The sequence below is a fragment of the Saccoglossus kowalevskii genome, chromosome 6 (genome assembly GCF_978046115.1).
Source record: "Saccoglossus kowalevskii chromosome 6, keSacKowa6.1, whole genome shotgun sequence".
NCBI classification, from domain to species: Eukaryota; Metazoa; Hemichordata; class Enteropneusta; family Harrimaniidae; genus Saccoglossus; species Saccoglossus kowalevskii.
The window spans coordinates 18,559,662-18,587,630 of record NC_140646.1 but is presented as its reverse complement, the minus strand read 5'-3'; the positions used below and the strand labels follow the sequence as shown (position 1 = coordinate 18,587,630).

General features: G+C 38.8%; 2 protein-coding genes across 2 annotated transcripts in view; one reads left to right on the top strand and one right to left on the bottom strand.

The window, feature by feature from the left end:
* Window positions 1-4,247, bottom strand: part of LOC100367178 (ATP-dependent DNA helicase Q4-like) — a 30,733-nt gene extending 26,486 nt beyond the window's left edge. Inside the window, exons 1-3 of the mRNA XM_085500141.1 lie at window positions 3,848-4,247; window positions 2,840-3,030; window positions 775-1,721 (exon numbers count right to left, since the gene is read on the bottom strand). Coding sequence (XP_085356267.1) covers window positions 775-1,721; window positions 2,840-3,030; window positions 3,848-3,986 — 1,277 coding nt within the window. The 5' untranslated portion in view covers window positions 3,987-4,247. The remainder of the gene's footprint in view (window positions 1-774; window positions 1,722-2,839; window positions 3,031-3,847) is intronic.
* Window positions 4,248-15,280: 11,033 nt separating this feature from the next.
* Window positions 15,281-18,149, top strand: snail (snail zinc finger protein). The gene is given in 2 exon segments (NM_001164988.1): window positions 15,281-15,464; window positions 16,232-18,149. Coding segments are annotated over 2 exon segments (864 nt in total). The 5' UTR covers window positions 15,281-15,391; the 3' UTR covers window positions 17,023-18,149.
* Window positions 18,150-27,969: the final 9,820 nt, after the last annotated feature.

Below are 27,969 nucleotides of genomic sequence, written 5' to 3'. Positions count from 1 at the left end.
TTTATGGTTAAATTATTTCTTCATACCCCAGAAATTGGCTCAGTGACATTGGATAAAAAAGATGTATATTATTAATATGAATCTCAATATTGTTGAAACATTTCAAAAATTATACATTTAATTTTAATAGAGAATTTCCAGTGCGATAATAGTTTTCCATTATATAAAATTTGGCTCAAACTGCCAGGAAGTGTTTTATGGTATTTCATTAGTTTACATCATTTTTAAAAAAAGGATCTCAAACTCATTTTGCAGATTTGGAACTTTGGGAGTAATTCTATAATCAAGTGTTTTTTATACATTTTATTGTTGGGGACTGGTACATAGGGGAAATGAATCCCGTGCACTGCCAAATTGAGGTTGGGAGAATTAGAAATGGTGAAGTTTGTATATGTGATTTTAACACTATAAACACACTTTAGTGAATGTCTAAAATTATCAATATATAGCCGAAACATTAAAGCAGGAAGGTGTAACCCGTGCACATGCGAGAACTGAGTCCCAAACGATAATAACACACGCTAAAAATGCAAAGGCTCATGGGTAGACGCTTGTTTGTAAACAATGACACGCTATGGCCTTCTGACGCATGCGCAGGTGACGACTCCCCGTTTTAATATTTACTGTATTCCAAACAGTCATTTAAAAAGTCATCAAATGAGCCATGCTTTGGCATCTTTAAAGATGATGTCACAATTTTGTGAAAAAAAAATGGCTGTATCATATGAAACAGACATGGAATAAATGTACATATCAATGCTAGGGATTACTCACTTGCTACTGCATCCAGACTTTGCTTTTCCTGCAATCTCAACACTAGACTTAGTGTCTTTTATATTCTCAGTTTTTCCAGTACTTTTGTCATCATCCACTTCCATAAAATCATACTCATCAGATTTCTCAACTTTTTGTCGCTTTCTTGGATGACTTGGCCTGGAATCGTCTCCACTGTCTTCATTCTCAGATAATCTTTTTTTCTTTACTGCTTTTTTTATCCCAGGGCTTTTACTGACTTTATTTCTACTTCTCTGAGGTGTCTGCACAATCCTGGAGCTATCACCAACTTTATTCTTACTGTTCTGAGGGGTCGGCACAACACCAAAGCTATCACCAACTTTATTCGTACTGTCTGGAGGGGTCTGCACAACTCTGGAGCTAGCTCCAGTATTTTCTGCGTTACTTTGTGATGTTTTGACATTCCCGGGACTAGCACACACTTCAACAATCTTACTTGGTAATGATTTCGCTTTTGAAACGCTTCCACCAATTTTATCTCTAGGTGTTAAGTTACCAGTAAAATCTAACCTTGATACTGACTTCTTGGCATCCCCAATAGTGTCCTGTGTGATTAGATCTGACTCCCACTCTTCCAGCTCTTGTTCATGCCGTGCATCACACGATTCATCAACAAATGGTTTTTCTATCTCCTCAACATGTGTTTTGGGCTCGGACTCAGCTGGCTGGCATCGTTCCAGCCACCCGCTAGCTACTGTGGTCTTTCTGTGGTTATATGTTTTCATGACTACCCCAGTGCTACATGGAAAGCTTTTTCCAGCAGGAGTACTTGTAATTTTAATTTTTGACAGATTTCCAAAATGAGCTGATGGTGGAGTCTCAAAAGTATTGTCGCTTTTCTCTTTGACAATCTCAGCATCTTTATTAGGTTGAACACCACTGGATTTCCTTTGTCTGTTTCTGTTCTTCAGCGAAGTTGGTAAAGTCTAACAAATAAATATGCTTAGAATATTAAAAATTGTAATGAATGAATAATAACTTAGCAACTTTAAAGATTTAAGATCAATGTATATAGTCAAAGATTTCTAATATAAGGCGACGTCACTTTCATAGACATGTATGGAAATATGTGATGAAGATCTCACAAGAAGCAAACTCTTGCAATTTGCGAATGTTTGAAAGCAATCCCATTTATTGTACGTAAATCAAACGTATTTCTAACCAGTATGAGACACATTCAAAAATACCAAATGCTTTTTTTACATGCTTTGTTAATTTGCGAGGACACTAACAAAAAAAAATCTAGGCTGAACACAATCTATTTTTCTCACAGACTTATTAATTAGCATTAAGATTTCTGGAAATGTCGATTTTTCTTGTGATTTTGAGATTGTATCGTAATTTGTGTGACAACTCTATTCACTTCTGATCTTCATCGCACCCACTCATCTAACAAATCTTTGGTATAAGGAATGCTGCTCTATACAAAACACAAATACACAACTACACTTATGAATAATAGAAGCATACACCTGTCTGTATATCACCTGACATTTGTGGCCGAGTGTTGAGTTATGACACACTGCACAAAGTACAAAAGATGGACTTGAACTTCATTGAAGCATTGAAGGTATAATTACCTCAATGTCCAAAGAGTTTTCCTTAGTGTTCTTCATGAAATACAGATTTCCCCAATACTATTCCAATATACTAAGGCATTTTTATCAAATTTTGCCTCGAAAAGTTCAAGTCTGATGAGGCCAAAAACAAAAATAGATTTTTTTCATATCAATACGTGGTAAAGTAGTTGTATAGCTCTCTATATTTATACTGTTCACAATATATCAAAATGTTGCACCCATTTTTAACTGCATGTATTAGAGTTTTTGCAAAATTCACTAAAGTGTTTACCTGGCACATAGCTTTTACCAATCTTACTGTGCAAAATAATACTTTATGAATTTCAAAGAGTGACCAAAAAACATCTGCATCGCATCAAGGAGTCTTGATGTATCAATATAACGAACAATTGCTACATCATATCAAAGCAAGATCAGTGAAATATAAGTACAGTGCCAAAAAAAAAAAAAGGAGTTTCTTCTACCTTTGAATATTTGGAATTCTGCTTGAGTTTGTCAGTGAAATGGTGGATAGAATAGGTGACATTGTCTTCTTGATTGGCATTTTTAGGACAGAGTGCGGACTTGTTGAGATGTGCACCCCAGACATCACAAGTCTCTGTTGTCTCTTTCGCTGTACCATGTTTTTTGAGTCTTGAATATTCCTGGTATGCATCTAATGAAGTGTAAAATGTAGGATGAGTTAGGGGGTACAGTGCAGTAGAGGAAAACACCTACAGTGTATCAGTGTTTGTGCTGGGTTTTAAAACGTTGAAGTCTCAGAGACCCTATAACCATGAAAATGTCCCATTTTTAAATATTTTTTTGTTTTTTAATCATACACTTTGTGCCGTCATTATAATTACCTCAATCAAATGTTGTCACCCAGCATGCATCAGTCACAATGTCACAACATTGATTCGTCAGTGCTAAGACACTCTTGAATGGGCTACTGGTATTTCCATGGTTACAGGTTTGTCAGAGGCACTGCACCCAGTTTTCACTAGTGTTGCTTTTTTGCTCTGTCTATCTATTGATAGACTTAAGGGGGGGGGGGTCATCACCTACGCATTGCGTCAGGTGGCCATAGTGTGTCATTGTTTACAAACAAGTGTCTACCCATAAGCCTTTGTGTTCTTAACGCGTGTTGTTATCGTCGCTTGGGGCTCAATTCCCAAGCGTGCGCAGGTGACGACACTGCCGCTTTAAATTCCAGAGATTTTAGCTTAAAAATCTTGCATCCAAATAATTGCATATTTTGAAGACTGAACATTTTAAGTGGAACTTTGCCTATGCTATGCATTATGGATGGATAGCATAGAAAAAAATGCTATTTGTCCGAATGATGTAACTATGAAATGTCTTACTTTCAGAAATCAAAAATGTGTGTTTTTATAATTCCCCCTTTTAGTTTGTAATTTGCGTTTTCCAAAATTGTTGATCAGCAGATTTTAAAAATATAGACTAGTTTTAAATGGTCAATTCCTAAATACCTTTTATTGCCTGCGAAGCATTTTCTATATCATCTTTCTTTGGTTTTCTTCCGTGTTCCACTTGAAATCCAGCCTCCCATGTTTTCAACTGTTTCTTCACTTTTGCAGCACGCTCACTGATTCCTGTAGGACTACTCATATCACACTTCGCTTCAGTTCAATCATCAATCAAACTGAGGGTAATCGACGAATCGGCAGCGTCAATCACAGTCAACGAAGCCACTAGTGCAGGTTCAGGATCAGAGGCACGACTAAGAACTATCAAATACTGAAAGCAGCTTTCAATTATTCCGGAACATTGCGATTTTGTTCAGAAATCACTGTTTCTTTTTCAATTTTAGCGCCACTGCTCCTCACCGTCGACCATGTTTGTCGAAATGCATGTTGGGAACATCGTTTTGCTTTGATAGAAAAAACAACCGAACTTACAAAATGATAAATGATGGCGCTAACGACTTTGACCATTATTCCGCCGGATCGACGATTAGTTTTTGATCTGATTGAAATTAAGATTCTATTTTAGGCTTCTTAAATTTTTTCTCATTTAAAAATAAAAAAAATCTAATATAAAATATTTAATTTCTTGTTCATATACGCTCAATACAACAAAGGCTTTCCCCTTATCTTTATAAAAATCATAAATTCCCATGGCAGTTGAATCATACCAGTGCTTATTCGATCGGTCAATATAAATCCCTCGTTTCACTTTGAATTATGAAATGTATAAATATTATTAAAGATTAATGGAATGCTTTAATTGCGCTGAGAGTAATTAAATTAATTTAAAAATTATTTGTTTTATTTATTCGTAATTTTTGAAAGAGTTGGTAATAGTGAAAGCCCACAGGGTGGTGATAATGAAATAGAACAACATAAGAAGTATCCAGTAAAACAAATATATTACTAAAAAATAACAACAAATAAAGTGAAAATAAATACTCAAAAAAATACCAGATTTTAACCAGATTGATCATAGACCTACTATAAGTGTTTATTATTCGATCGTTGTATTTTAGCTTCGGATTTTAGCAACGATTATATATACATAACTGAAATGTTAGTATTATATATTGAAGGTCACAGAAATAAAATAGTTATCAAAAATATGTATGTTTCACTGTAATTGATATCAGAGTTATTAATTTAATAGATAAATTAATTTTTAGATAAAATATAATAGGTGTTGCGTACAAACAAGGTTCGCACATAACTGCCGTAGTAATATTTTTTGTTATGCCGTAGAATAAATACGAATTTTTCAATTTGACTGTGTACCGCTGTGCAACCAAAGCCGGATAAAAAAAGTGCTTTGTGTTAATCTGCATTTAGCAAAGTGACAAATTCAGAATGCTCGCCCTCTATGGCCACTTAAAAAAACTTCAAACAAATCCGGTGGCGGCGCTAATCTGTTCATCAAATTTAGAGTTGTAGAGTGTAATCTGTATCCGTAGCGCTTGCCACATAATTTAAACTTGTGATATCGTTTTTCTACCAACTGTAAAAACAAATCATCTGGTTAACTCAATATAATTTGACAGTGACGTTCTGTACCGATGTACAGAAAGCGAGTCATAACAAATGCTCCAATGACTGGAACCCTACTTCGTTCATGACATGACTGGTAAACAGACTGGAATCATCACCTATTTCGTGACAGCCTATTGGTTTTAATAATCACATTTACATTGTTTCATATGATAATTCCTTTAGAACGAGTTTGTAGAATCTGAGTCCGCGTTGACGGGAATTCTCGTCGGACTACGATTTAAGAAAAACAAAATATAAAATTGCCACGACTGGGTCAGTCAACGCTTTCATCTACGTTACTGTACATTTAGATCGTTTTTCAAAGTTGAAACAAGTTTAAGATGGTATTAGAAAATATAGCTGAATAAAGTGCGACAATGTGCTATGTACACCAAACCATACACTAGATTTACATTATCAAAATGTTTCAATGAATTCATACAATTGTTCAAATAGGGGAGGATTAGGAACCAGAAGTCAAAATACCAAAATGAAATTAAAAAAATAAAAAAAAAACTCTTTGAAAAATCTTTTCATTTACAAACTTCTGCTAGAAAAATTGCACATTATATTACACAATTATGATTATACCGGTAGTATTAAGTTGAACCTAAATCTTTGTTGAAAACAAATTTTGTGTTGACAATGTGTGGGTACATTATGGCGAACTGAAAATTATAAATTACGTTCATCAATAGGTGTACTGATCAAATAAACACAAATCATTATTACACTGTAACGGCAGTTGAATGACGTCATGCATGCGATGATTACCCATGGAAAATACCTCGAAAAAGATATTGATATCCCTAAAGGCTTGTATTGTATTTCGATGTGGACAAGGAATTACACGTAAAACACGCCTTATAATTGCCATATGTTTTAATTTGAAAAAATAAAAAATATATCCATATACAACGAAAATACAATCGTCTAAGAAACCGTCTCGCACTTTAGAAAATAGAATAATATAATATGATGCCACGCATGTACAACGTCCAAGAACATGTACGAGGATTATCTACACCATTCTATAGACCGCGCCCTCTAGCGACAAATGGGTGTAAGCGATTCTGCTCGCCGCGTCGATATTTTTCTGATCTGTCGGTGCAAAATATGTACAGTGAATTACTATATTTTGGAATTTCTTTGCTTTTACCCATTTACGTCATTTTCACGTCACTGAAATGCGTTGTCGCAAAAGCGCGCGCGCCTCATAGTGAAGATCCATTGCTCACATCTGGGGACGTCAACAGGTTTGATTCATGTTCATTTTGGTGATATTTAACCCATTAATAAGTTAACTTGGACAGCGATTTCAGTGGCGGCGGCAAATTTTTAAAGGAGGGGCATGCCCAGGACTCTCTAGTAAGGTCGCGCACTCGGCTCAAGGTCGGTGAGCAGATCTCCCCCCCCCCCGCCCTGCAAAATTTCGTGCCGCGGCGCTGCCTCTGAATTTCATGAAGTGTAACACATATTATAGATAATAACTGGTTCCCACTAGGTTTTATCTACAATGTTTCAACCCTGAATGAGCACGCTAGTATGGGCACGTTATACCTGAACCAGCGCAGTGCAGCATCCAAACAGCTCATCATAAAATAATACAGCATTGTACTAGTATATGTTTTTGTCAAACCTATTTAGATTTGTATCTGTTCTGTTATATTAATTACAATGACCTAATATGTTTTGTCACATATACACACCGTGTAGCGATAAATATGTATTATTATAGTCGCTACTGCGTCCTGGGAAACAATACGTTCTAAAATTAGGACCCCGAATTTAGGACCCCGAATATAAAACGTTTCCACACCAACCTTTCGCTAATCGGACACTAAAAATACCACGTATTGCAGTTACTATGGAACGTTCTATATTTCATGGTAATATTGAGAATGTTCATTTCATCAAATGCGGTACCCTTTGTGATTTGATTACGAGCTCCATTGGTAGCCCATGTGTTCGCAACAAGAAGGGATGTGCGCATGCCCGTATGTCTAAAGTTTGAAGAGAGGGACAACTGTTCGTAAAAGTACTGAAGCTTGTCGCGGCGCCTGCGGGGAAAAGAGAACTACTCCACATAAAAAGAAAAAAAAGAAAGAAAAAAACTAACATCGCAACACATGAGTGCTATTTTCTCACCAAAACCGAGAAGTTACACAATGATTTTCACAAAGGTTTGAAATAACGCTTACGCAACGACGGCTAATTTCCCGAGATACACTAACTTCCCTAGAAACGCATAAAGAAAAATACTGAAAATATATTTTCTCGTGTTTGTTTTGCGGTTTAAACACACTTTCCTTCTGCTTGGACAGGTTTCTCTAAACTATATTGGGACGTGGGATCCGTCGCATTCGCTCTAGCGGCCAACTAGTAAATTGATTGCTACTGCATTGTCACTTTCACCTTGATACTTACACCGCCCGTGTAAATATGTTTATGATTGTTACATTGTTTCCATTCTTATTATGATATCACACTCCCTGCGTTGCTTTGGTGACGTGAGTAAACACGATACACCATTTAGACAACACCTAGCTGTTAACCGTACCACAATGTCGGATGTCTTTGTTTCAATCGTCCCTTTCTTTCTTCGGCCGAGCTGTTTTCAAAAGAGTTCTTAACATAGCAACGCTTCAGTTGATGTTTCTCATGGATCCCTTGGGTTAAGGCTTAACAAGTCTTCGTTTCACCTCTTGGCGTTTGTCCAGGACTTCATAAACAAAGCCAATAAACATTTATTTTGTTTGTTTACACCTTACAGACGGCAATTGCAATGCATCATTAGTAAATCGCAAGGACTGCAATTTGATTTATGCTGAACTCGCCACCCCGGTTAACGCCCATTTCGACAAGGCCTTTATTCTACGAGCAACCTTCTTAGGTGTATGTATTGTCTTTATAAAAAATATCAACATAAATTACACAAAAACAAGTCTGAACCTGCGTAGTTATTGTTTTCTTCGCCCTTTGTTCTGTTTAGAAGAATTCTGAGTTCAAACGCTGTCTATCGCACTCTGATATATTGTGTTTATCGACTTTAATCTCAGACGAAATCTTTTATTGACTATAAATTAGACGTATCGTCCTTTCTTCTGCGCACCCCATCTATCACATCTTTCTCCGTGTTGCATGATTCGCACACAGTGATTTTATTCACAACGATATACAACAAGTGTCAGCGTATGGTTTAACCATAGTGAACTCAGCCCCGTTTATAAGTAATAGTACGAGTTGCTAACATACTTCACGGAATGGTGAGAAAGTCGTGGTCGGCTGGTGACGGTTGCCATGGCACATCTAGTTGCATACATGCACTAACAATGTGCCCTCTGTCCTGGCGGGAAGCCGCAACAGGTTGTAGTTATAAACCTCCCAACTATTTGTATCTCGATACTCAATGTGGGAACTAAATTAATAGTTTGAGCAAACTTCTAAACAATATTCGCGCAAAAGTTTTCAAACAGACTTCATGTTCTGTTGGCTCCAAAATTAAGGTTCATATTCAGAAATAATGAGAAATTTAAGAAAAAAAGTGCAGACAAATTTGGGCAAGAAAGTTTGGTGGTGAAAAAGTTAAACGGATCTGCTGGGGCATTACAATATTTCCCAAACCATCAGGGCTGCATATCATCGTTGTCTATTGGAAGAACCCTAGTATAGCGTGTGATACCCACTCTAAACAAATACTAGTAAACAAAATAATTATCCCCAAACAAAAAAGTGCTTATGAGAGGGTAAATTAGCATGTATTGAACCTTGAACAGTATCGTAGAAAAGAACTAATGTTTCGTAACACCATGGAGGTGGTAACACCAAGGCGAATAATACACTGCATTACGTAATGACCCCCCCCCCCAACTTGGTACAGTTTAGTTCACTTTCTGCGTTGCATGGGGTCACGGTCAAACATATTAACGGCAAGTTAAGTACAAACGAAAACACGGCATACAATCTATTGAGCTTTTACTGTCACCCCGACAAAAAAAAACACACACAAACTAAATGATGTGTTTTTTATTGGGAAGAGAATGGTATTCAATTGATCGTTCGATCGCTGCCGATCGGAGTCTTACACCATTTGAATAGTTCTATGGCCAACGCGATGCTAGTGTATCCATGGAAACCGTTCGAGTGACCAGCCGATTTCAGGAAAAACCCAAACTATTGGATTTGTTGAAGCGTAGACCAATCTTATAATGTAACCGTCGCGACTGGACGTTGTTTTTGTATCATAATTTATTACCACATAATTAATATCTCCCGGAGAAGATAACAGTTATACTAAATAAAACAATTCTTTAATAGAAGAAATAAAAGTCACAATGTTTTTAAAAAATAAAAATAATCCTTATAATATATAGTTAATATTTTGTATTTAAACTGAGACAGGGGTTATGACGTATGATAGCGATTCTCATGTCACCCTTACTACTGTGTCAGCTGTGTTAAATAAATCAAGTATATATTCCATATATTTTGTCATGACAATTCATAACAAAGTGTGTTTCGTCTTCTTCTACTTCTATTATGTGATAGACTATCGCACGTTCTAGGATTGACTTCAATTTATTTATGTCTAGTGCCAGTTTCAATTTTTAGACAACACTAACTAACTCGTGATCGCGCATGTCGCTTAGGGTCGACTGCAGAAGGAAGTGTTATTTTATTATCCAAGTAATTTGAAATTTATTTTAAAGTTAATTACTTCAAACTAAAAAAACTAGACTTGTATACGGTTTACATTTTTGGTGTTCTTCCAATACAATAGAATATCATGAGAGTACAAACATCATGATGGAAAAATCGGGTTACCGCGAAATAGTTATTATTACCCGACTTTCGCAATTTACACTCCAATATTTTATTTTTATTTTATTGAAAAAAAAACACAAACAAATAAATAAACTAAAAACGTTTATGTCATTGATGAAAAGCCGTTATCGTCAGGATATGACAGTACTAATCTATGAATGAATATGATGTTCAAGTTTTTGCAACGGTATTTGGCGCGGACCAGTACTATCCCCGTAAACACTTGTACTTAAAATAGTGAACGGCCCAATATACTGAGAGCGGCACCATACCGACAACGACCCAACCACAGTACTGGCACCCGTGCCCAATTAGCGGGCATAGAAAAGTCGAATGGGCGTATCTACCATGTAGTGGAATTCATCTTCGCTTTTGATGTATCGTGGATGATGCGGACGGAGATTTGTATTTACTGTTGGCACAGAATAGCTCTACAGTGCCTATTCAAGGTACCGTTGCACCTGCCGGATAAAGCTCAAAGCACTGAATACCGTTGAAAAAATTTCGATGCTCTCCGCCTCATAAAACAACTATAGAGGGTACAGTCGTCAGAGCGTTGCAATGCACCCTGGGGCGGCCGTTTCCATGTAAATAACATAGCAACTAAAAAAATAATTCATGAACGAATAATTGTTTTTTAAAAACGCCAAATTTTGATATGTTTTTTATGTAATTATTGTAGTGAGCTGTGGACCATTTTTGTGTGGCGGGGTATTTCACTTTTAACGATTTGTCTTCTGTTATTAGACCCAGAGTACTGCGTAGAAACGCGTGCAGTGCCGACGGCGTACTGTCTGATGGCTTAGTATGTGAATAAGTATGGAACGTCTTCTTGAGATTTTCTCACGACCCTTTAGACGACGCCTCTCGAGATTTACGAGAGACGAGATGTCATGTCATCATTTCTGTTTCCCACCAAATTCAGGTGCCGACACACTCTATCTCTATGGCACCCTACGCGGGGCGCGAACTCACTGGGTTATGCCACGTGATAAGTTTTGTCGCGGTGCACTTGATTCAAAACTATGCTGCCGAATTTGTCTCATGTGCCGAATATTTTGTGTTTGCTTAAAAGAATGTGAAAGTTTTTTTTTTATCGCCACATAAAAGTTGAAGCGACACCGAGAACAACTCATGCGTTTTACCTGTTACACGGGACAGAACTTTGCCCAACTGTAAGTGAATTTAGTACAATTTATCCGGCAGTTGAATGAGAGAATGTTTGAAAAAAAAAATCCCGCAAAGAAAATGACAGAAAGAAACAATACCCTTATTTGAAAAAGAATAAAATACATTTTTCTTACAATAGTAGCAACAGCATGAAACGAGTATATCTCAAAGAAAAAAATGTGCGCATTTGTTCTGCCACCTTCTTCCCTTGCAGAGTTTATAATTTCAATTCCTCGTTAACATTAAACTTTATTCTTTATTTTCCGCGCATCGGTGATGTATGTTGGTAGGACAACTCTTCAACATGTTTTCTGTAGTAATAATGTGATAATGAATCTATTTCAGCTCAAAATGTCACGGATAAAAGTTGGTCACAACGGTGTAGTATCATGAATTGGGTGCGTATTCACGGACACCGCGGTTCACCTACATCGATATGTGCCGTGTTTGGTTAACATGACGAGGTTGTCAGAATAGACTGGTCCTGGATGATGCATTAAAAGAGCTTATTATATGTCATACTAAAACCCCTGGATCGGAATATGTGAGGCCATGTTCTAGGCTTTAATGCACAAAACATGCACATTGCAAAAAGCAATTCCAGATCCAGGACAACGTGTGTGTGTGTGTGGGGGGGGGGGTCTCCCATGCCTAGGTCCCTTGGTAGTATAAAGTTGAAGTGAATGTGCCATGCGGGTATCACACAATCAATCAAATAGATGCGGGTCCCAAACCCAGTATAATGCAAGATACCCTTTCTTTCCGTTCCACGTGGATAATTGTTATAGCGCCCCCTTCAGTGCAAAACGGAACAAACGGTAACGCCCACACAACAGATGCGTCATAAGCAAGCAGGTGTGTCGGAATTCGCGCGAATTAAGATGAAATGTCTACGTCGCCCACAATCAATGACGCTTTTTTTTCCATGTTACAAAGCAATCGCGAAAACTGGCCTTTCAGCACGACAAAACGCGTGGCCCTCGTCTCCTCCGGGTGATGGCATGCAAGACAATACCGTTGAAGTTTTGAAAGGAACGACAGGTGCAGGGTCCAGTGAAAGCGATCAGACGTCGGTTTTGTGTTTGCCAGCTGCTCACAACGCAGACGGCGAAAAATAATGCCAGCGTTAAAAGAAACTGACACGAAATATACAATGTTTGGTCTGGGTTTAATGTGAATAGTACAGAATACACATCAATGTCCGAGTCTGTCCCGTGCGTTTTGTGTAAAAATCGTCGAAAAAACACTTGACTCGTCATTTGGGTGAACAATTTGAATGTATATACACCCTGAAATCAAACATGTTGTCATGAAATTGACAACTACGTTGAAGTGTAACGAAAAGCTCGGGTACCGGGGTCTTCTCGGCATCCGATGTGCAGTTATGTGTTGTCTGCCCGAAGGCATGGGGTCTCCGAGAGCTATGAACGGGCCAGTTTATACACCGAGTAAACTAAGATCGTTGTTTACTCGAACAATGGTTACAAAGCACGTATAGAATCCCACAGATTGGCGAGTCTTTATATCGAACAAAAGATCACCCCAGTTGGCTACATGACCAAAGGGATCGTAGAGTCCCGTTAAATACAGTGGAAGTAAGTGAACCAGTAATCACACGCTGTAATGCGTTCCAGCGCAGACACAGTAAGAAATAAAAACATTGCAATACAGCACTCGTAGCGCGGCATCTTTCTCACGCACACGCGACGCTTCAATCGCCAACTACGTACAGTGGTGATGTGTTTAAAAATCGTCATTATATTCGGACAATTTCAGATATAAATCACTTCATTATAAAAAAAAATATATAAAAAAAACAAAACACGCGGGAAATGAGCACACTTGTTCTGAAGAAATGTCGCGAATGATAGAGTTTGACATTTTGTTTAAATGTATGCAAACTGCGCATGCATGTACACAGCCCGTACGGTAAAGAAATAATCAGGTATTTATACACGAGTTAGAGTTTTACACCTGCTGTTGCTTTTCACTCTGTTCTCCCAGCTGTCTAGCTATGTCGGCACACTCAACAAATGGTCATTGTGAGTAGTGTATATTAGTTGGAGGTCCTCTCAGTCTCCCAACAAAACATCGTAGGCAGGTGGCACCAAAGTGAGTATGGCCAGGCTTTACGTGTGTGCTGGAATGCCAGTACGTCGGCGACAGCTCACAGGCTGCGCCCGTCATCGCGGCTTTATGGACGTGTCGTTTACATCCTTTTTTTTCGAAGCAACGTGTACAATTTGGCGATTTCGAATCGCCGCGTGTCAACCGTCACAGATGCACGTACACTCCATAGCATACGATTTGAAGACAGAAACACGTATAGACATGGGAACTGCACGTGACATACGTTTATGCGAATTTATTTGGGAAAATAGGTTTTCAAGTGGTCTATTAATCATTACACAAGTGCCGTAGATTCTAATGTTTGCTCAAATACCATTGCTTACCATAAAATATTATGAACCAAATATCAACTTGTACGAATTTCGTAAAACACGTGATTTACGGCACCATTGCACACTTATAAACTTATAAACTCGTAGAGAGTAGAGAGTAGGCACGGGTAGGGGATTATCTCAACAAATTCTGTAATTTTAAATAATTAGAAAAAACAACAACCAAAACTTGTAAATCCATGAATGTTTCAATTGAAGTTGGATATGGATAAAAATTAATATTTTGAGCAAATTTTGTTTAAATAAAAGCATCCAGAATCGTTGTATTATCAATGCTCCCATATACCAATGTGTTAGCAGTAGAGCCGAAACCAGTTACAACCGAGATAAAGAAAACATGGCGGAGTCTTTTTTTGTTTGTTTTCTCTAACTCTGTTGACTGACTGACATTTGAAGTGTGTTTTGCTCTCCCATCTGCTCGGCCACAGCCTGTTTTTAATATGATGTTGACTTATAATGCCGGCGTAATACATACAGTGTATTTACCCACGATGGTATTAACAAACCCCCCAGCGGTGGCCATCAAAAATAAAACAGTCGTTGTTTATTTGATTATCTGATCTTTGAGATCTTTCCCGTCTGTTCGGGTGAAAAGCAAACTTAGTAATCCCCGGAAATGCTCCCTGGCAGCTGATATGTGTGATGGAAATAATTCGAATGTTGAAAGAACAAAACGTATGTTGCACACACATTGCTCGTGACCGACCGAATGTAAGATAGAGATTATAACGGAACCTTTAATGCGCGAGAAACGGAAAGTGTTTTCAGGGCTGCCGCCAGTACCTAGGCGATGTACAAATTATTGTAGCCGGTTTCATGTTTGAAACAGCGCCAATAAGCCCATTCGAATTCCAATACCAGAGATTTGGCTACGAGCCACTTCAGTTGTATCTATGCAAGAGCCATTTCAGCACCAGATTATTGCACCTGCTTGTGTTTTGGATGGAATCACCTGGCAGGTCAATACACGTGGTTGTTATAAAAAGGACATTCCTGTTTCTGAGCGTTGGTTTATTTTTCGTGGTTTGTGAACTGTTCAGTGAAACTTGTTTATTTCATTCGACATAAAACACGCACATAAAAAAATACCCTGGCGTGGTTGTGAATGATGGGGTCAAGCTTTTGAACAACGCGTCTCATTCGTTTCCCTTTCTGAAAGGCTGGCTTTATTTTGGTTCTCAATACCTTTCATGAAAGTGGAAATAGTCATTATCTCCCCTAGCACAATGCACCTGCAACACAAAGCACACCATTGGTTCGCATGTCGGTCCCTAACCCCGCCTTGTAACAACTGTTTTGATTGGCGTCAACCCAAAGCAACTCGTTCTCTGATTGGCTGCCACCCACGTGCTCATTTAAATGCACCTGACGCGAAGTGATTTCACAGTGCACGACACATTGGTATGTGTTGTCATGCAGTTAGTAGCATCTCAACAAGGGCATTTATAGACAGTTCTCCGCGAAACGTCTTCAAGTTCACCCATCCAGATCACCGGTACACCAGTGACCTGCTCTCCAGCTTAACCAACATCGTAGACATCTCCACGCCGCGGCCGTCGATATGCCTCGTTCATTTCTCATCAAAAAACACTGTAATCACAGTCATCGGAAACAGAGTGGTATCCTGCGTACAGGTACGTTAAATCGCCTCTCCTTTGATTTTACGTTTGGAGTAGTGGACATGCCACTAGTGAAAACAAACGGGCAAATAACGGTAACAGTCACCGACCACCATGCCTAATCAGCGTTACGCTATCTCGCTCGTATACTTATTACTTTTCCTTGGCTGTAATTGATTTTCCGACAACAATACTTGGATGTGCGCCGTGCTTGTTAGAGGCCAACTGAACGCTTATAAAAGAATAGCGGACCTACTATCAATCGTTCCTCTGTATTACAATGACACTGTCCAACGACAGTTTTGCCTTGGGCTTTTTATCACTGCCGTAGCGTCCTCGTTTTTTTTTTATATCCCCTAACTACCCGGCAATGGTAGCAGGTGACTAAACTGAGTTTTTAATGTGGTATTGTTTATGGTCACCTCTACCTTGATTCAAACTACTGACTATCTTTTGTTTACCGGGTCATTGACAAGGTAGTTGAGGGTCCGTCTAATAAACATGACACAAACTCCGTGATGTGCGAATTTTACGCATGGGTAAACCGCTTATTTGCCAATGTACAATCAGATGTTCTGACGCGAACTCAGCGGAAAGTCAATCAAACGAAATTACGCTATAATATCAAGCAAATAGCAATAACCTTTTCACGTAAGATGTAGTACTGAGAAAAAAAAAACAGCGCTAATGTTAACATTAATATTCATTTTTGTTCACAGACTAATTTGCCGTTATAAAAAAGTAGTAGCAATGTCTAATACTTAATTTCCTTTTCCTTGCAGTGTTCAAAGCGTACTATGACGTGTCACCGCCTGTAGTCCTGAAACCAGAACCTGTCCATATTACGCCTAACGAGTATTGGCGATGGACGGAGAACCTGCCGATCACTCCTGTCATGCCCCAGAGTCATCATGACAGTTATGACTTGAAACTTCACGACATGACGCCACCTCCATTACCCGGTACTCTTCCCGTAATGATTCAAGGAATGACTCTGGAAAACCATCATCATCATCACCATTTCCATCCATCGCCACCACCCCCACCTCCGCCACTGTCGTCAGCGTCGCCGACTTCCGCAGCGATTGAGAACTTGAAACTTGGGAAAGGCAAACGCTCCAGTAACGGGGAACATACGCGATATCAATGCACAGAATGTAGCAAGAGTTATTCTACGTTCAGCGGTCTCACAAAACACAAGCAGTTCCACTGTGTGACGCAGGCTAAGAAGTCATTCAGTTGCAAGTACTGCGAGAAAGAGTACCTGTCTTTAGGAGCATTGAAAATGCACATACGCACGCACACTTTGCCGTGCAAATGCAAAATATGCGGTAAGGCATTCTCAAGACCGTGGTTACTGCAAGGACATATCAGAACGCACACCGGGGAAAAACCGTTCGCGTGTACATACTGCAATAGGGCATTCGCCGACCGTTCGAATCTTCGTGCACACCTTCAGACCCACTCGGATGTCAAGAAATATTGCTGCAAAAGCTGCTCCAAGACATTTTCGAGGATGTCATTGTTAACAAAGCACGAGGAGGCGGGGTGTTGTTCGGTGACGTCTATATGAAACACTATACTAAAATCAATTACACTACAACTGACAGTCGTAAACTGAGTGCCACAGATTTATTTCAATTTCTGCCAGAGACATATAGTACATATTTCAACTGCCAGAGTACAACTGATATAATAACGAACATTATTATAAGTGATTTTGACAAGGAGGTCATCATTTGACTTCCCCCCTACTACTTACATGTTATATTGTTATTACACTGATTTACTAGACATTTCTTTTGCAGACACAAGCACACATACGCTTATGAATATCTGTATTTAAAAATCAATCTAGTCATCAAATTGGCTATTAAGATTGAGTCGGGACTGGTTTAGTTTGGGGTACAGATTAGATACGCAAAAAGAAAGAGCATATCGGGAGTTTCATCAGAATTAATACAGTTAATATGCATTGATATACGGAGTGGTCGATGTTTTATTTACATGTTATTAACCGTGTAACAACAATCAGAAATTTGTGTATTTTTTAGTGTAATTCAGTCCTTGAGATTATGGTTCTGACTGAAGCCTGTCTAATGTTTCGTTAATAGAAGATTCGGTTCGTACCGCCAACTGTTCATTGTTAATTTTCAACTCATTATATGTATCAACGCGAGCACTTGTATGGCGACTCCCATGGAGTAGCTCGGCTGAGAGTTCTTCCCTCCCCTGCACGGAAATGAGGGAAACCTCCATCAGCCTCGTTAGCTCATAATTGTGACATCGCTTGGTATCCATAGCGAGCTACCTAGTGGTAAATATAGCAATAATTGCAAAAAAAAAACTTATATACAGACTAAGCTCACCAATGTCGTCGAGATATCAAGTATTTTTACCTCTGAAAGATGCCTTCCCACGGAGCTAATGTAACAGATCATATAAATATATACGTGTATATAGAAAATCTTACGCTTACAAATAGTCAACTTTCACCCTTTATATTGAAAAGGGTTGGACAGCGGGAGAGAGAATTTATTTTGATGTTTAAAAATGAAAGAAATGTATTGTTTAAAATTTTATTAAAATTCTTTATTTTTTGTTGAGATGTTGACGACGGGGGATCACAGTGTCGATCCTCGGCTTGTATGTACCATGCTAACGTTATTGTATTGGTAATAAATTATTTGTATCCATGAACGACAGAGTAGTTTCACGCTCATTGACTTTCCTTTCAGTGGATGTTTTCTTGGGTCCTATTCATAGTACGTATGCTTGTTTCCCAGACATCCGTGTTCAGTGGCATCTACGTCAACACTGTGAGCTCAGGCGATGTGTGGTAATATCGTAATGATATCCGTGACACCATGGGGATACCCCCGGCAAATGCGAGACAATCTAACGCGTGTGAATACACCTTAGAAACGTCTCTGTGAAAGTTTTGGAGATATACAATGTTGGAGTGATGGGATAGGGATATTACATATTAACAAGGGTCTCCAATCTGAAATATCCTTTTTAAAGTTTCGAGATGAAGTGAAAGTGCCGCATTCGACACTGAAAAACAATCAGATTATTGCAGTCCGTCCATTTTAGCAGTTATGGGATTTGCGTAACCATATTTCACTGTTAATATATAGTGGAATTCATAAAAGCATTTTTTTTTTAGAGACAAAAAATGGCAGCCCATTATATACAGACAATGGCAGATATACTAAGATAATTCAACTGTCCTTTCATCAAAACCACGAACTTTTAAACCCCTCCAACGCACCATATGTTCAATGATTGACCTTGAACCGCTCTGTAGACGGGTCACACGTCATCGTCTCATCGTATAGAACGGAAGCAATCTTTCCTTTCAATGTGTACACAACACCGACATATGGCTAGCGCCCCTGCTGGGAGTAGACCACGCCGTGGGTCGTCACTACACATAATGCAATTAACACCAGTCACAGTTTGGTAGAGAAGTCAACAAAAACACAAGAGTTAATTGTTTATTTTAACGGGATATCAATTTGGTCCTTAGCCCAAGATGGGCACGTAATCCGACCACTCTAATCGCTACAGGGAACGAGGAAGCGAAACATGCAACGATGAATGAATCCACATGTCAAAGCAAAACGTCTTAGCATCTAAATCACCTTGTATACAATATCGCTCTACGCAAGTTCTTTCCTGTACAATATAATAATCTCTGACGTGGAGGATAAGAATTGTTTGACAGATTTTTCTCAGAAATCTGTTCTCTCTTTTTTGCACTCCGTAGCATTGCCGGCTGAGATGGTCAAATCCGCTAATGCGTTCGCGATGTAAGTCCCCATTACACTGCGAGTAAAGTCGCCAAGGGAGGCTGTTTTCGGCACATTTAAAGTACAAAGCGATACAATTAATGCAAAAAAACAGTTTATATATTTTCGCTAGGTTACGTTTTCCACCTGACATTTTGATTGAACCATTGCCACCTTACAATCAAGTACTTTGTTGATAGTAATCCGTGCATTTTATCCACTAACAATTCGAATATGGAGTGATTAGGTCGTTGAATTATTGCTTTGGATATCGCCATCAATTCCGCGGAGAGCTTCTTTCACAATCCGATTCGGTTTATATACTTAACTATTCAACCAGCTGGTCGCATACACCGATTTATAAGAAAAATCTCCACTTTCAATTAAACGGTAATAGACCCACTCTCCGGAAGTGAAAATAAACTGTTTCAAGTCAGATTGCATATAATCGCTTTCACATACACGACATTTTTGTGGTTGCTAAACGTTTTTTTTTTTTTGAAGATGTTCATTAATGTTAAGAGTCTAGTTGTTATGAGTGGAGAGTGTCCCGGATTACCGAAGGAAGGTTCGACGATTATATCTCTATACTTATGATGGAGACTGTGAGTGATGCGACGAGGACCGGTATTTCTCTGCAGAGCGACGATCTGCCGTCCCAACGTTTACAACACAATACCAGTTTGAAATAATGTTTCCAGAGTGATGCTTGATATAACATTTTCCCACGTTACGGCGGCATTTTACAATACACATCTTATTACTGCTCGACGCATTAACATTTAAAGTTGTAGGCATTACAGAGTGATTAGGTTAATGTCAGATAAACAGAACCACACACAAACTATATAGTTATTGTAGATCGGTCTCTTTTTTCCGTAGATACTTTCCGGTGACAGAGTACACGTCAGCGTTCGCCAATTTCATTTTACATGGTAACACGAATACGAGGTATTCTCGCATTTATGTTGCAAGAACTGTCAACAACATACACTTGCTCCTTAGCAACAACACTATGTATCTAATTAGTAACCACGGCAACAACTTGATGTTTAATATCGCATTGATTGTTTGGGGGCAGTTGATATAAGAGTGTCGCTCGGACATGGATGACGTAACCTGAGTACAACCTGTGCATTGATTGCAAAGCGTGCACATTCCGAGAACATTGATTTCTGCCCACGTGTAACGGGCACGGCAGTGTCAGAAGATATGCTTCATCCATTGAAAAGCCAAACAAAAAGTACCTGCTAGTATTACGTGCTAAGTCAGTGGCTTTTATATCGCATAGTTTGGATGCCGAGTAAGATAGCTACTAGTAACGTAGAAACCAATAAAATAATTCCAAATAATGGAAACACAACAATGCAATGACACTTTCATTCAAAGGCAGAGCGAACCCTCCTAAAATCATATAAAGACGTGGTGTCCGATCATCCTAGTGTTTCATCGGGTTGCCATGACCACGTGGTAGGGAAGGGAAAGGCATTTATTAATGAGTAACAATGGGTGTACAAGAATCCTTTCGTCCGAGACCAACCTGACAGATCTAAACTGAAAAATAGAACACCTGTCTTGACAAGAATTGTCAACACGCCACTCTGCAAAACGCACAAAAAAAAAAACTTTATCTGAGAACCACCTATGTACGAATCGGAAAGGAGACGAGATTGTGTGTTTTTCGAGACAAACTGTCGAGCGGTTAAGATCTCGGCTATGAATACGTCCTGTCAACCTGTTCAAAGGTGGTAACGGGGACGCGTTCAATGCTGAAGTAACTGTTTTATTCTATGTCCTCAATAGCTTTGTACTGACAAGTCCGCTAGGCCCCCATACAAGGTTATCGATTGTTCAAGCCCAGCAAGTGCCTTTCACCGTTCCCCTGGGCGTCGACCGCTTCAAAGGCGTAGGGTTGGTCAAGGATAGTTTTCTGCTTATATATATATATATTTTATTTTGTCTTCAAATGAATAGATTTACTACAGACAGATTACAACAATAACATTTGATTTGAACACAAGGCGTGGTCACAGTTCATCACGAGTAACATTGTTCGGCATGAAGTGAACGGACAGACTCGTGGATGAAGTAGACTCCACCTGAAGCACTGTGTCGAAAATGTGTGTGACGCTCAGTGGTAACCGAGGCACGTTGAACAGACAGTGACCAAATTATGTTGTTTTTTTCCTGTCGTGTTAAGGAAAATTTCAATTCAATTCGAATAAATTCAATTATTTTTATTTCATTGTTGTCATGATTGTTTGAAATTCTCGCACACAGGCGGCTTCTCCTCGAAGATCTTCCATACACCTGGTTGCCAATTATCAATATACTAAAAATATTCCATGAGATTTATACGTCATTCTACAAATTATGCCTATTTTCAAAAGTATGCAAGACTTTCAGGGCCTATTACTTCGAATTATAAACATAATTTAGGAAGCACTTGCCGAATAATTTGGCGAGCATATCATCGCAATGTATGTTTTGGGTTGCCAGCATTGTGTAACAGGAACGGTCGTTACCACTGACAGGTGGGGCCTGGAGAATTTACTGTGGATGATAATGGGCTCCAACTATAGAATGCATCTTAGGGAACAATATCTACCAGAGAAAGGTTAGAGCCGCTCAATGAGCACACCGCAATGTGGATACCGGTACACTGAGACTCAATTTGCGGAATAGTAGTACCTCATCGCCAGCGTGGGGTCTATTATCAGTGTGGCGTCGTTTCCAAAAACAAAACAAAACAAATAACCAACATTAACAATTTTTAAATTTGAAAATTAATGAAGTAACGAAGATAACCAATCCACAAGTTGGTTACTACAAAGTAACCAGAATTGATAGTCATCGATGCATTTGATACTCTTGATTATAATGTTCTTCAACTCCAAGGAATTATTTATTTATTCACCTGACAAACAAAACACAAAGACACCGCAAATACAATATGTAAGCCACTCAGTTGACGCACCGTATAATAGTAGTTTAGCTATTAGCATGGAGAGGTTTGGAATGCCCCGCATTTAAATATTAATACATTATAATGATATTAAAAAAATAATATATATATATATATAATTATTTTATGATTGGAAATATTTTAGTAATATGAATTTGCGTCGTTGTGGTGAACATTACGATTACATGAAGACACACTACTGGAGTACAATCATTCGCTTGGTTTGTATTTCCCGCGGATTCCTGTAGAACCAAGCAGATGGCTGATACAATTGAACGAATTTGCATGTGGTATAAGTGGAGCGAGGAGTTTGTACCAAAAAAAACCAACTAATTAAGGCATTAGAATATACAAAACATGTACGTATAACAATCCATAAGAAACGCATGCAGTGTTCTTGAGAGAATGGTAGTTAGCACACCATAAAATGACCCGCACTTTTTAAAAAAAATCCGATTGTTAAGGAATGGGGAAAATCACGAGTCGAACATGCATGTGTCTTTAAGAATTTGCAATTGGGGTGCAGCTGTCGTGTCTGGCATTGTATAGTTATTTCGTCGTGGGGCATTGTGGTAATCAAATATAGAACCACGTGACGTTACTGGCACCTGCCCCTTATTTACGTGTGTGGGTAAATAAAGGAGAAGGACCGAGTCATTGCTTCTCTTCATACCATCGTCCATTTTCTTTGGATGTTTCACAAAGCAACGTAATTTAGAGGCAATTTTCATCCATTTCGCGAATATTTATCCCAAGGCGTTTCAGTGGTTGAACATAACGGCCACGCTTTATGCGCGTATTAATGTCATAAAAAAGCTGTCTGCCTATTTATTTCACAATCATTGCACTAACTGACAAGTGTACTGTAAGAGTTTTTTTTGTACACGGATGACTAACGAAGCATTACACTAGTTATTTGCCTGTCAACGAACTACTTATGTTGACGTAAAGTGGACTAAAATGGCGCCGACCGCGGCAATTATTTCTTTGCCCGGCTTGTTGGAATTGGCATTGCGCGCGCATTTTTTTGGATTGCGCTTGTATTATTTAGCTGTTGAGTTTATATTTTTCAATCGCCAAATAGAAAAAAAAATCATTCATAGACAAAAAAGCAAGTTGCACTTTTTAAGGATTGTGTAATTGCGCTGTTCGTCATGACACCACATACCTGAAATGCGATTTCTCGGCGCGCATGATGAGATATTGACAAGGGTCGCCAAAGATGTTAGTATCAAACAGCGTCGGATTTTTACAGCGAACTAAACAGTGAAACAATTCTCTTGAAAAAAGATGCTGTGCCACAGCAAGGGAGATATCAAAGGGGAGAATGAAAACATACAGGGGAACACGAACAAAACAACAACCATGCTAAAAATCGGAAGGAGTGTAGGAGAGCGAATCGTTAGTTAGTAAGATTCAGACCTATCGAGATGTAGGAAATTAGTTTCATTGTGGCCATAATAAGATCGTCTTGTCTCTGGCGATGGCATCTCCAGCTCTCACTGCAAACCAATTGTTCATCAAGCAAACCATGGTGTTTCCATGGAAACAACATCCAACTGAAGAGATGACGAGTCAAATCAGCTGGTGTTATAGGGGAAGTCGTTATAATACGATCCTAATGACTGGTAGCAGGCATCCAGCCGATTGATTTCCAAGAGAAGCCCCACGACACTGATTCGATTGTTGTTTACTCGTGAACTTGCACTTATCACGCTGGCGTCATGACCGAGTTTAGCGCTGTGGCAGTTCAAAACATCGTAAATGACAGACTTTTTATTATTTGCTAATTCGCGGGTTGGCACACGCCGCGCTTTGAACGGAGAGGGTATCGCCGATTGAGCACTTTATTTGTATTTAGTTCGATTTTCGGAATGATAGTGTCACCCCAAGGCACTTCTGTCAGCAGGTGTTCCCGTGGCAACTGCATTCATCTATAAGTAGTGATGTGGTGGATTTTACCACATCTCCATAGTGACCGATGATTTTTTCATCTTTCTCAATTAAAGTGATGAATTATTGTATTTTTAATTGAAATGAAACATCTTTGATTATTGTGCAATAACACAACAGCAGCGCACTTCATATACTTGTGAATGTTCACTGATAAGTCAATGCCGTGATTTTTGTTTGTAAAAGAAGTCAATGCGTGTGATCGCGGTGACGTCATATTTACAGCCCAGTCATGAAGTTTGAAGAACTTGATATTCCCCTCAGGAAGAGGAAACCAACCAGGATCGTCTGTTCATCGATGGATGGAAAATACATAGTCCCGTAAACTTTGTAATTTACGAGACGAGATTTAAAAATCCCTTCTGGGACGCTATATGTAAATTACTTACTTACCTAATTTGCGTTTAAGATGTATTTGGTTTCAACTCAACATGATAATAAATCAGATGACGTTGTGATGTCATCAACTACTTAACGGCTGATACGTTTTTTCTCTTTGAAAATCATTTCTCGGTACATGTTGGATACTTTTCTATGTTTTATTCACGACTCTGTCTTCCTGAACAAATCCGTTACTTTTCATTGCATTTCCTCAATTACTCACTCACTGGTACTTAGCATGCAGGGATAGTTGTTTGCCATCATCAGCATCAATACCAGTTAATCGAACTCCAATATCCCCCCAAAGTGGTCGAAATGACGATTTCGCTATTTTCTTTTAACAAAACCACCACGAGAAAGGGCTCGATCTTTTGGCAACAGATATCATAAAAGGGCAGTATTTCTTTTTTATATGCGTCAAAAATGATAAAAAAAAAATTCGACAACCAAACCTCTGAATTCTCAATTCAGTTTTGCGTTTCGTTGAATATAATATTTTTAATGTATTCACATGAATGTAGTAATTTAAAATTGTAACAAAACGATGACGGAAATAATTCTGCATCGTTACCATGGTAACACGAAAACAATAGAACACGTACATATCCAAGTGATATTGTGCTGTGTGCAAAATCGACAAGACATAAAATTGCCTCTCGCCGCGCTTTCTCTGAAAAAGTTCTTCTGGCAGCGCGGAAAGAAAGAGATACCTCGATTGTGCAAAAGCTGAATGCCAATGATCAAAGTGGTGGAGAAAATACATATTATGAACAGAGAACGCAGCGTAGCATAGACTGGGTATGCCGCTGTCTTGGGATTCAAAAGCCACACGTACGCCCAGAAGACATCACGCGTAATGACATTTCAGAAACTTTTCAAATACGTGTTATGGCTTTTCAGTCTTTCACTGAAATGTTAACGTTTCATGATCATACAAAACCAAAATACGCTCGGATTTTTCAGAGAGTCTTTAGTTGGCTATTCGCGAAATGTGTATTAATATGACCATTTTATTTTAAAGACGTAATTACGCGTACGCTTTGAAAGAAGTATGACACGGTTCTCGGGATTCTTTGTAAGAATATCAGCTATGTAATTTTAAATGTTAGTGTTAATTCAACCTTTGCGCGCGTCTCCGCGATAACGACGAGTGTAAGGTTAAACGAGTATAAATTTGACCAAATAAATTTGATTCAAAAACAATTATAAACTGATTGTGGAATATATTGTGCTAGATTATAAACTGGTTTGTCTCATTTGTGTCGCTTTGGAAATCCCCTGGGTCAAACCGCGGTGTAATCTCCTCTGTTCAGGTTTTTTTAAATGACCCACGAGGCTGGGCAAAGAGAGCTTTTTAAATTACACTAAATCAATTTCACGGAATGGCCTTGCGCGTCAACGTGACTTCGGGAGTGAATGTTACTTAAAACAACCGTTATATTCAAGCGTTCCATCGCTTGGTGGTGAAAATCGAGAAGTGTTCGACGCTCGTCTCTTTTATAATGCGCACAATGTATATTAGAGAAGTGCCGTTGATAGGCCGTCAATGAGTACGAGAGGAGATGCGTCAATTGAATGAAAAAATAGCGGCACGCAACAATTACGGTGACGATGAACTAACGAGAGACGAAATGACCTCTTGACTCTCGATGTTGTCGCGTACAACGCACATTCAAACTTATAATAAAACCTCAAATCAGTTGTTTAAAAAAACACTTAACGCATAGATAAAAAATACAGTTTTTAACTTTTGAAACTTGGCTAAATGGTTGAAAAACCGCAATGTTTTTGTGGATGTCGTTTAGATTTGATTAAAACATTCTGAAACGTAGGACATGGTTGGATATGAATGACGTCAAATATACGAGGGTTCGAAGCCATCTTTTATCGAAGTATACCACAACGTGAAATGAACACCACATGCGAACACAACATCATACTTCGCTTCACGGGCGTTTTAAGTACGAACACAAAACGTGCATTTATTTGCCGTTATTAGCCCAGGAGCCAAAATGAATGAGTGAAACTCGATTTGCGTCCGTCATAAGATTTCCTTTTTTATTCTACTCATTTGGTTCGTTTGACTAACCCAATCATCATAACTGAGTTTATTGACAAAGTACTGCTTAAGTTAGGCAAGCTAATCACACCCCTTGATTGACGGAACCACCTGACCTTCACCTGCCTGCGTTACCTGCTTACACTCATTTGATATGAATTATTGGCAATGTTTTACCTTCCAAAAGGTGACGTAGAAAGTTATATGAATAATGTGATCACGTGCTGTCTTGTCACATCGGGGTAAGCATCAGAACGCGACAGAGGTGACGGTTCCCCCATCACTTTGTGATTACTGTATTAGAAGCAATGCAGTCGAGGGAGATATACCATTTCTCTGAGAAACAGAATAAAGTTTGTAAATATTAGTACCCAAAGCTTTGTAAAGTAATCCTCAAAACAAAAGTTTGGAACTATTTGAATGTTATATCTGTTGCGACCGCTTACAATGAATAATGTATCATTAACTAATGTAGTTGAACGGAGCTCTTGTCGCCATTATGCAGTCTGGGTACGGCGGGGGCTTGCAAGGTGATACGTAATCATGCAATTAATACGACTGCTCCCTATTCACATACTCACCGTACTAATCGTACAATTAAACTCTCGCATCATACATTACAAACCTATACGAGAATAGTGGCATTGATTCATCAGTGTACATTTTTTTCACTCAATTGTTTTATTTTATAATCCCTCTGGCTCTCCCAGTTGCGCATCGACGTATGGCGTAAGACTTACAATGATTGTACGTCTCACGGAGCATCGCCGTCGCCACTCAGCCAGCTTGTCGACACGTAATCCCAATAGTTCTCGTTATGTATATCATTATCTTATCTATGTATAGCATCTAACCGCAATCCACCTCTATCTAAAAATCACAGCAAATCAATCTACGTATATATTGCAATGAAATTGTGGACGTATTGAATGGGACATTCGTTTAACCCGCCATTACGTCTTCCGTGACCCGGCTATGGGGGAAACAGCGTTATCTCGGCGACGTTGAGCACACATACACGGCGGGCCAATAGCAAATCAAATTGTTAAAAAAAAAAAAAAACATGCTATCCAGCTTGAAAATAAGATGCTAATTGAATTGGCTATCTAAATCACTTTTTCAATTACCATAAAATAATAACCAAAGTGATAAAATTTGTCGTCATTTCAGTTGACCTTTAACCCCGGGAGGTCTCCACACAAAAAAATCACGGTTTGTATGCAGAAAGAAATGATGTTGTACTCGTATGATTTAAAAAGACGTTTAACGTTTGTTTATGAATCATCCAGTCGACCAACGCATACAGCCCCAAGTATCACAAAGGATGCTTTGTAAAAGCTCGTACACATTTCTGTGAATGGAAAGGCG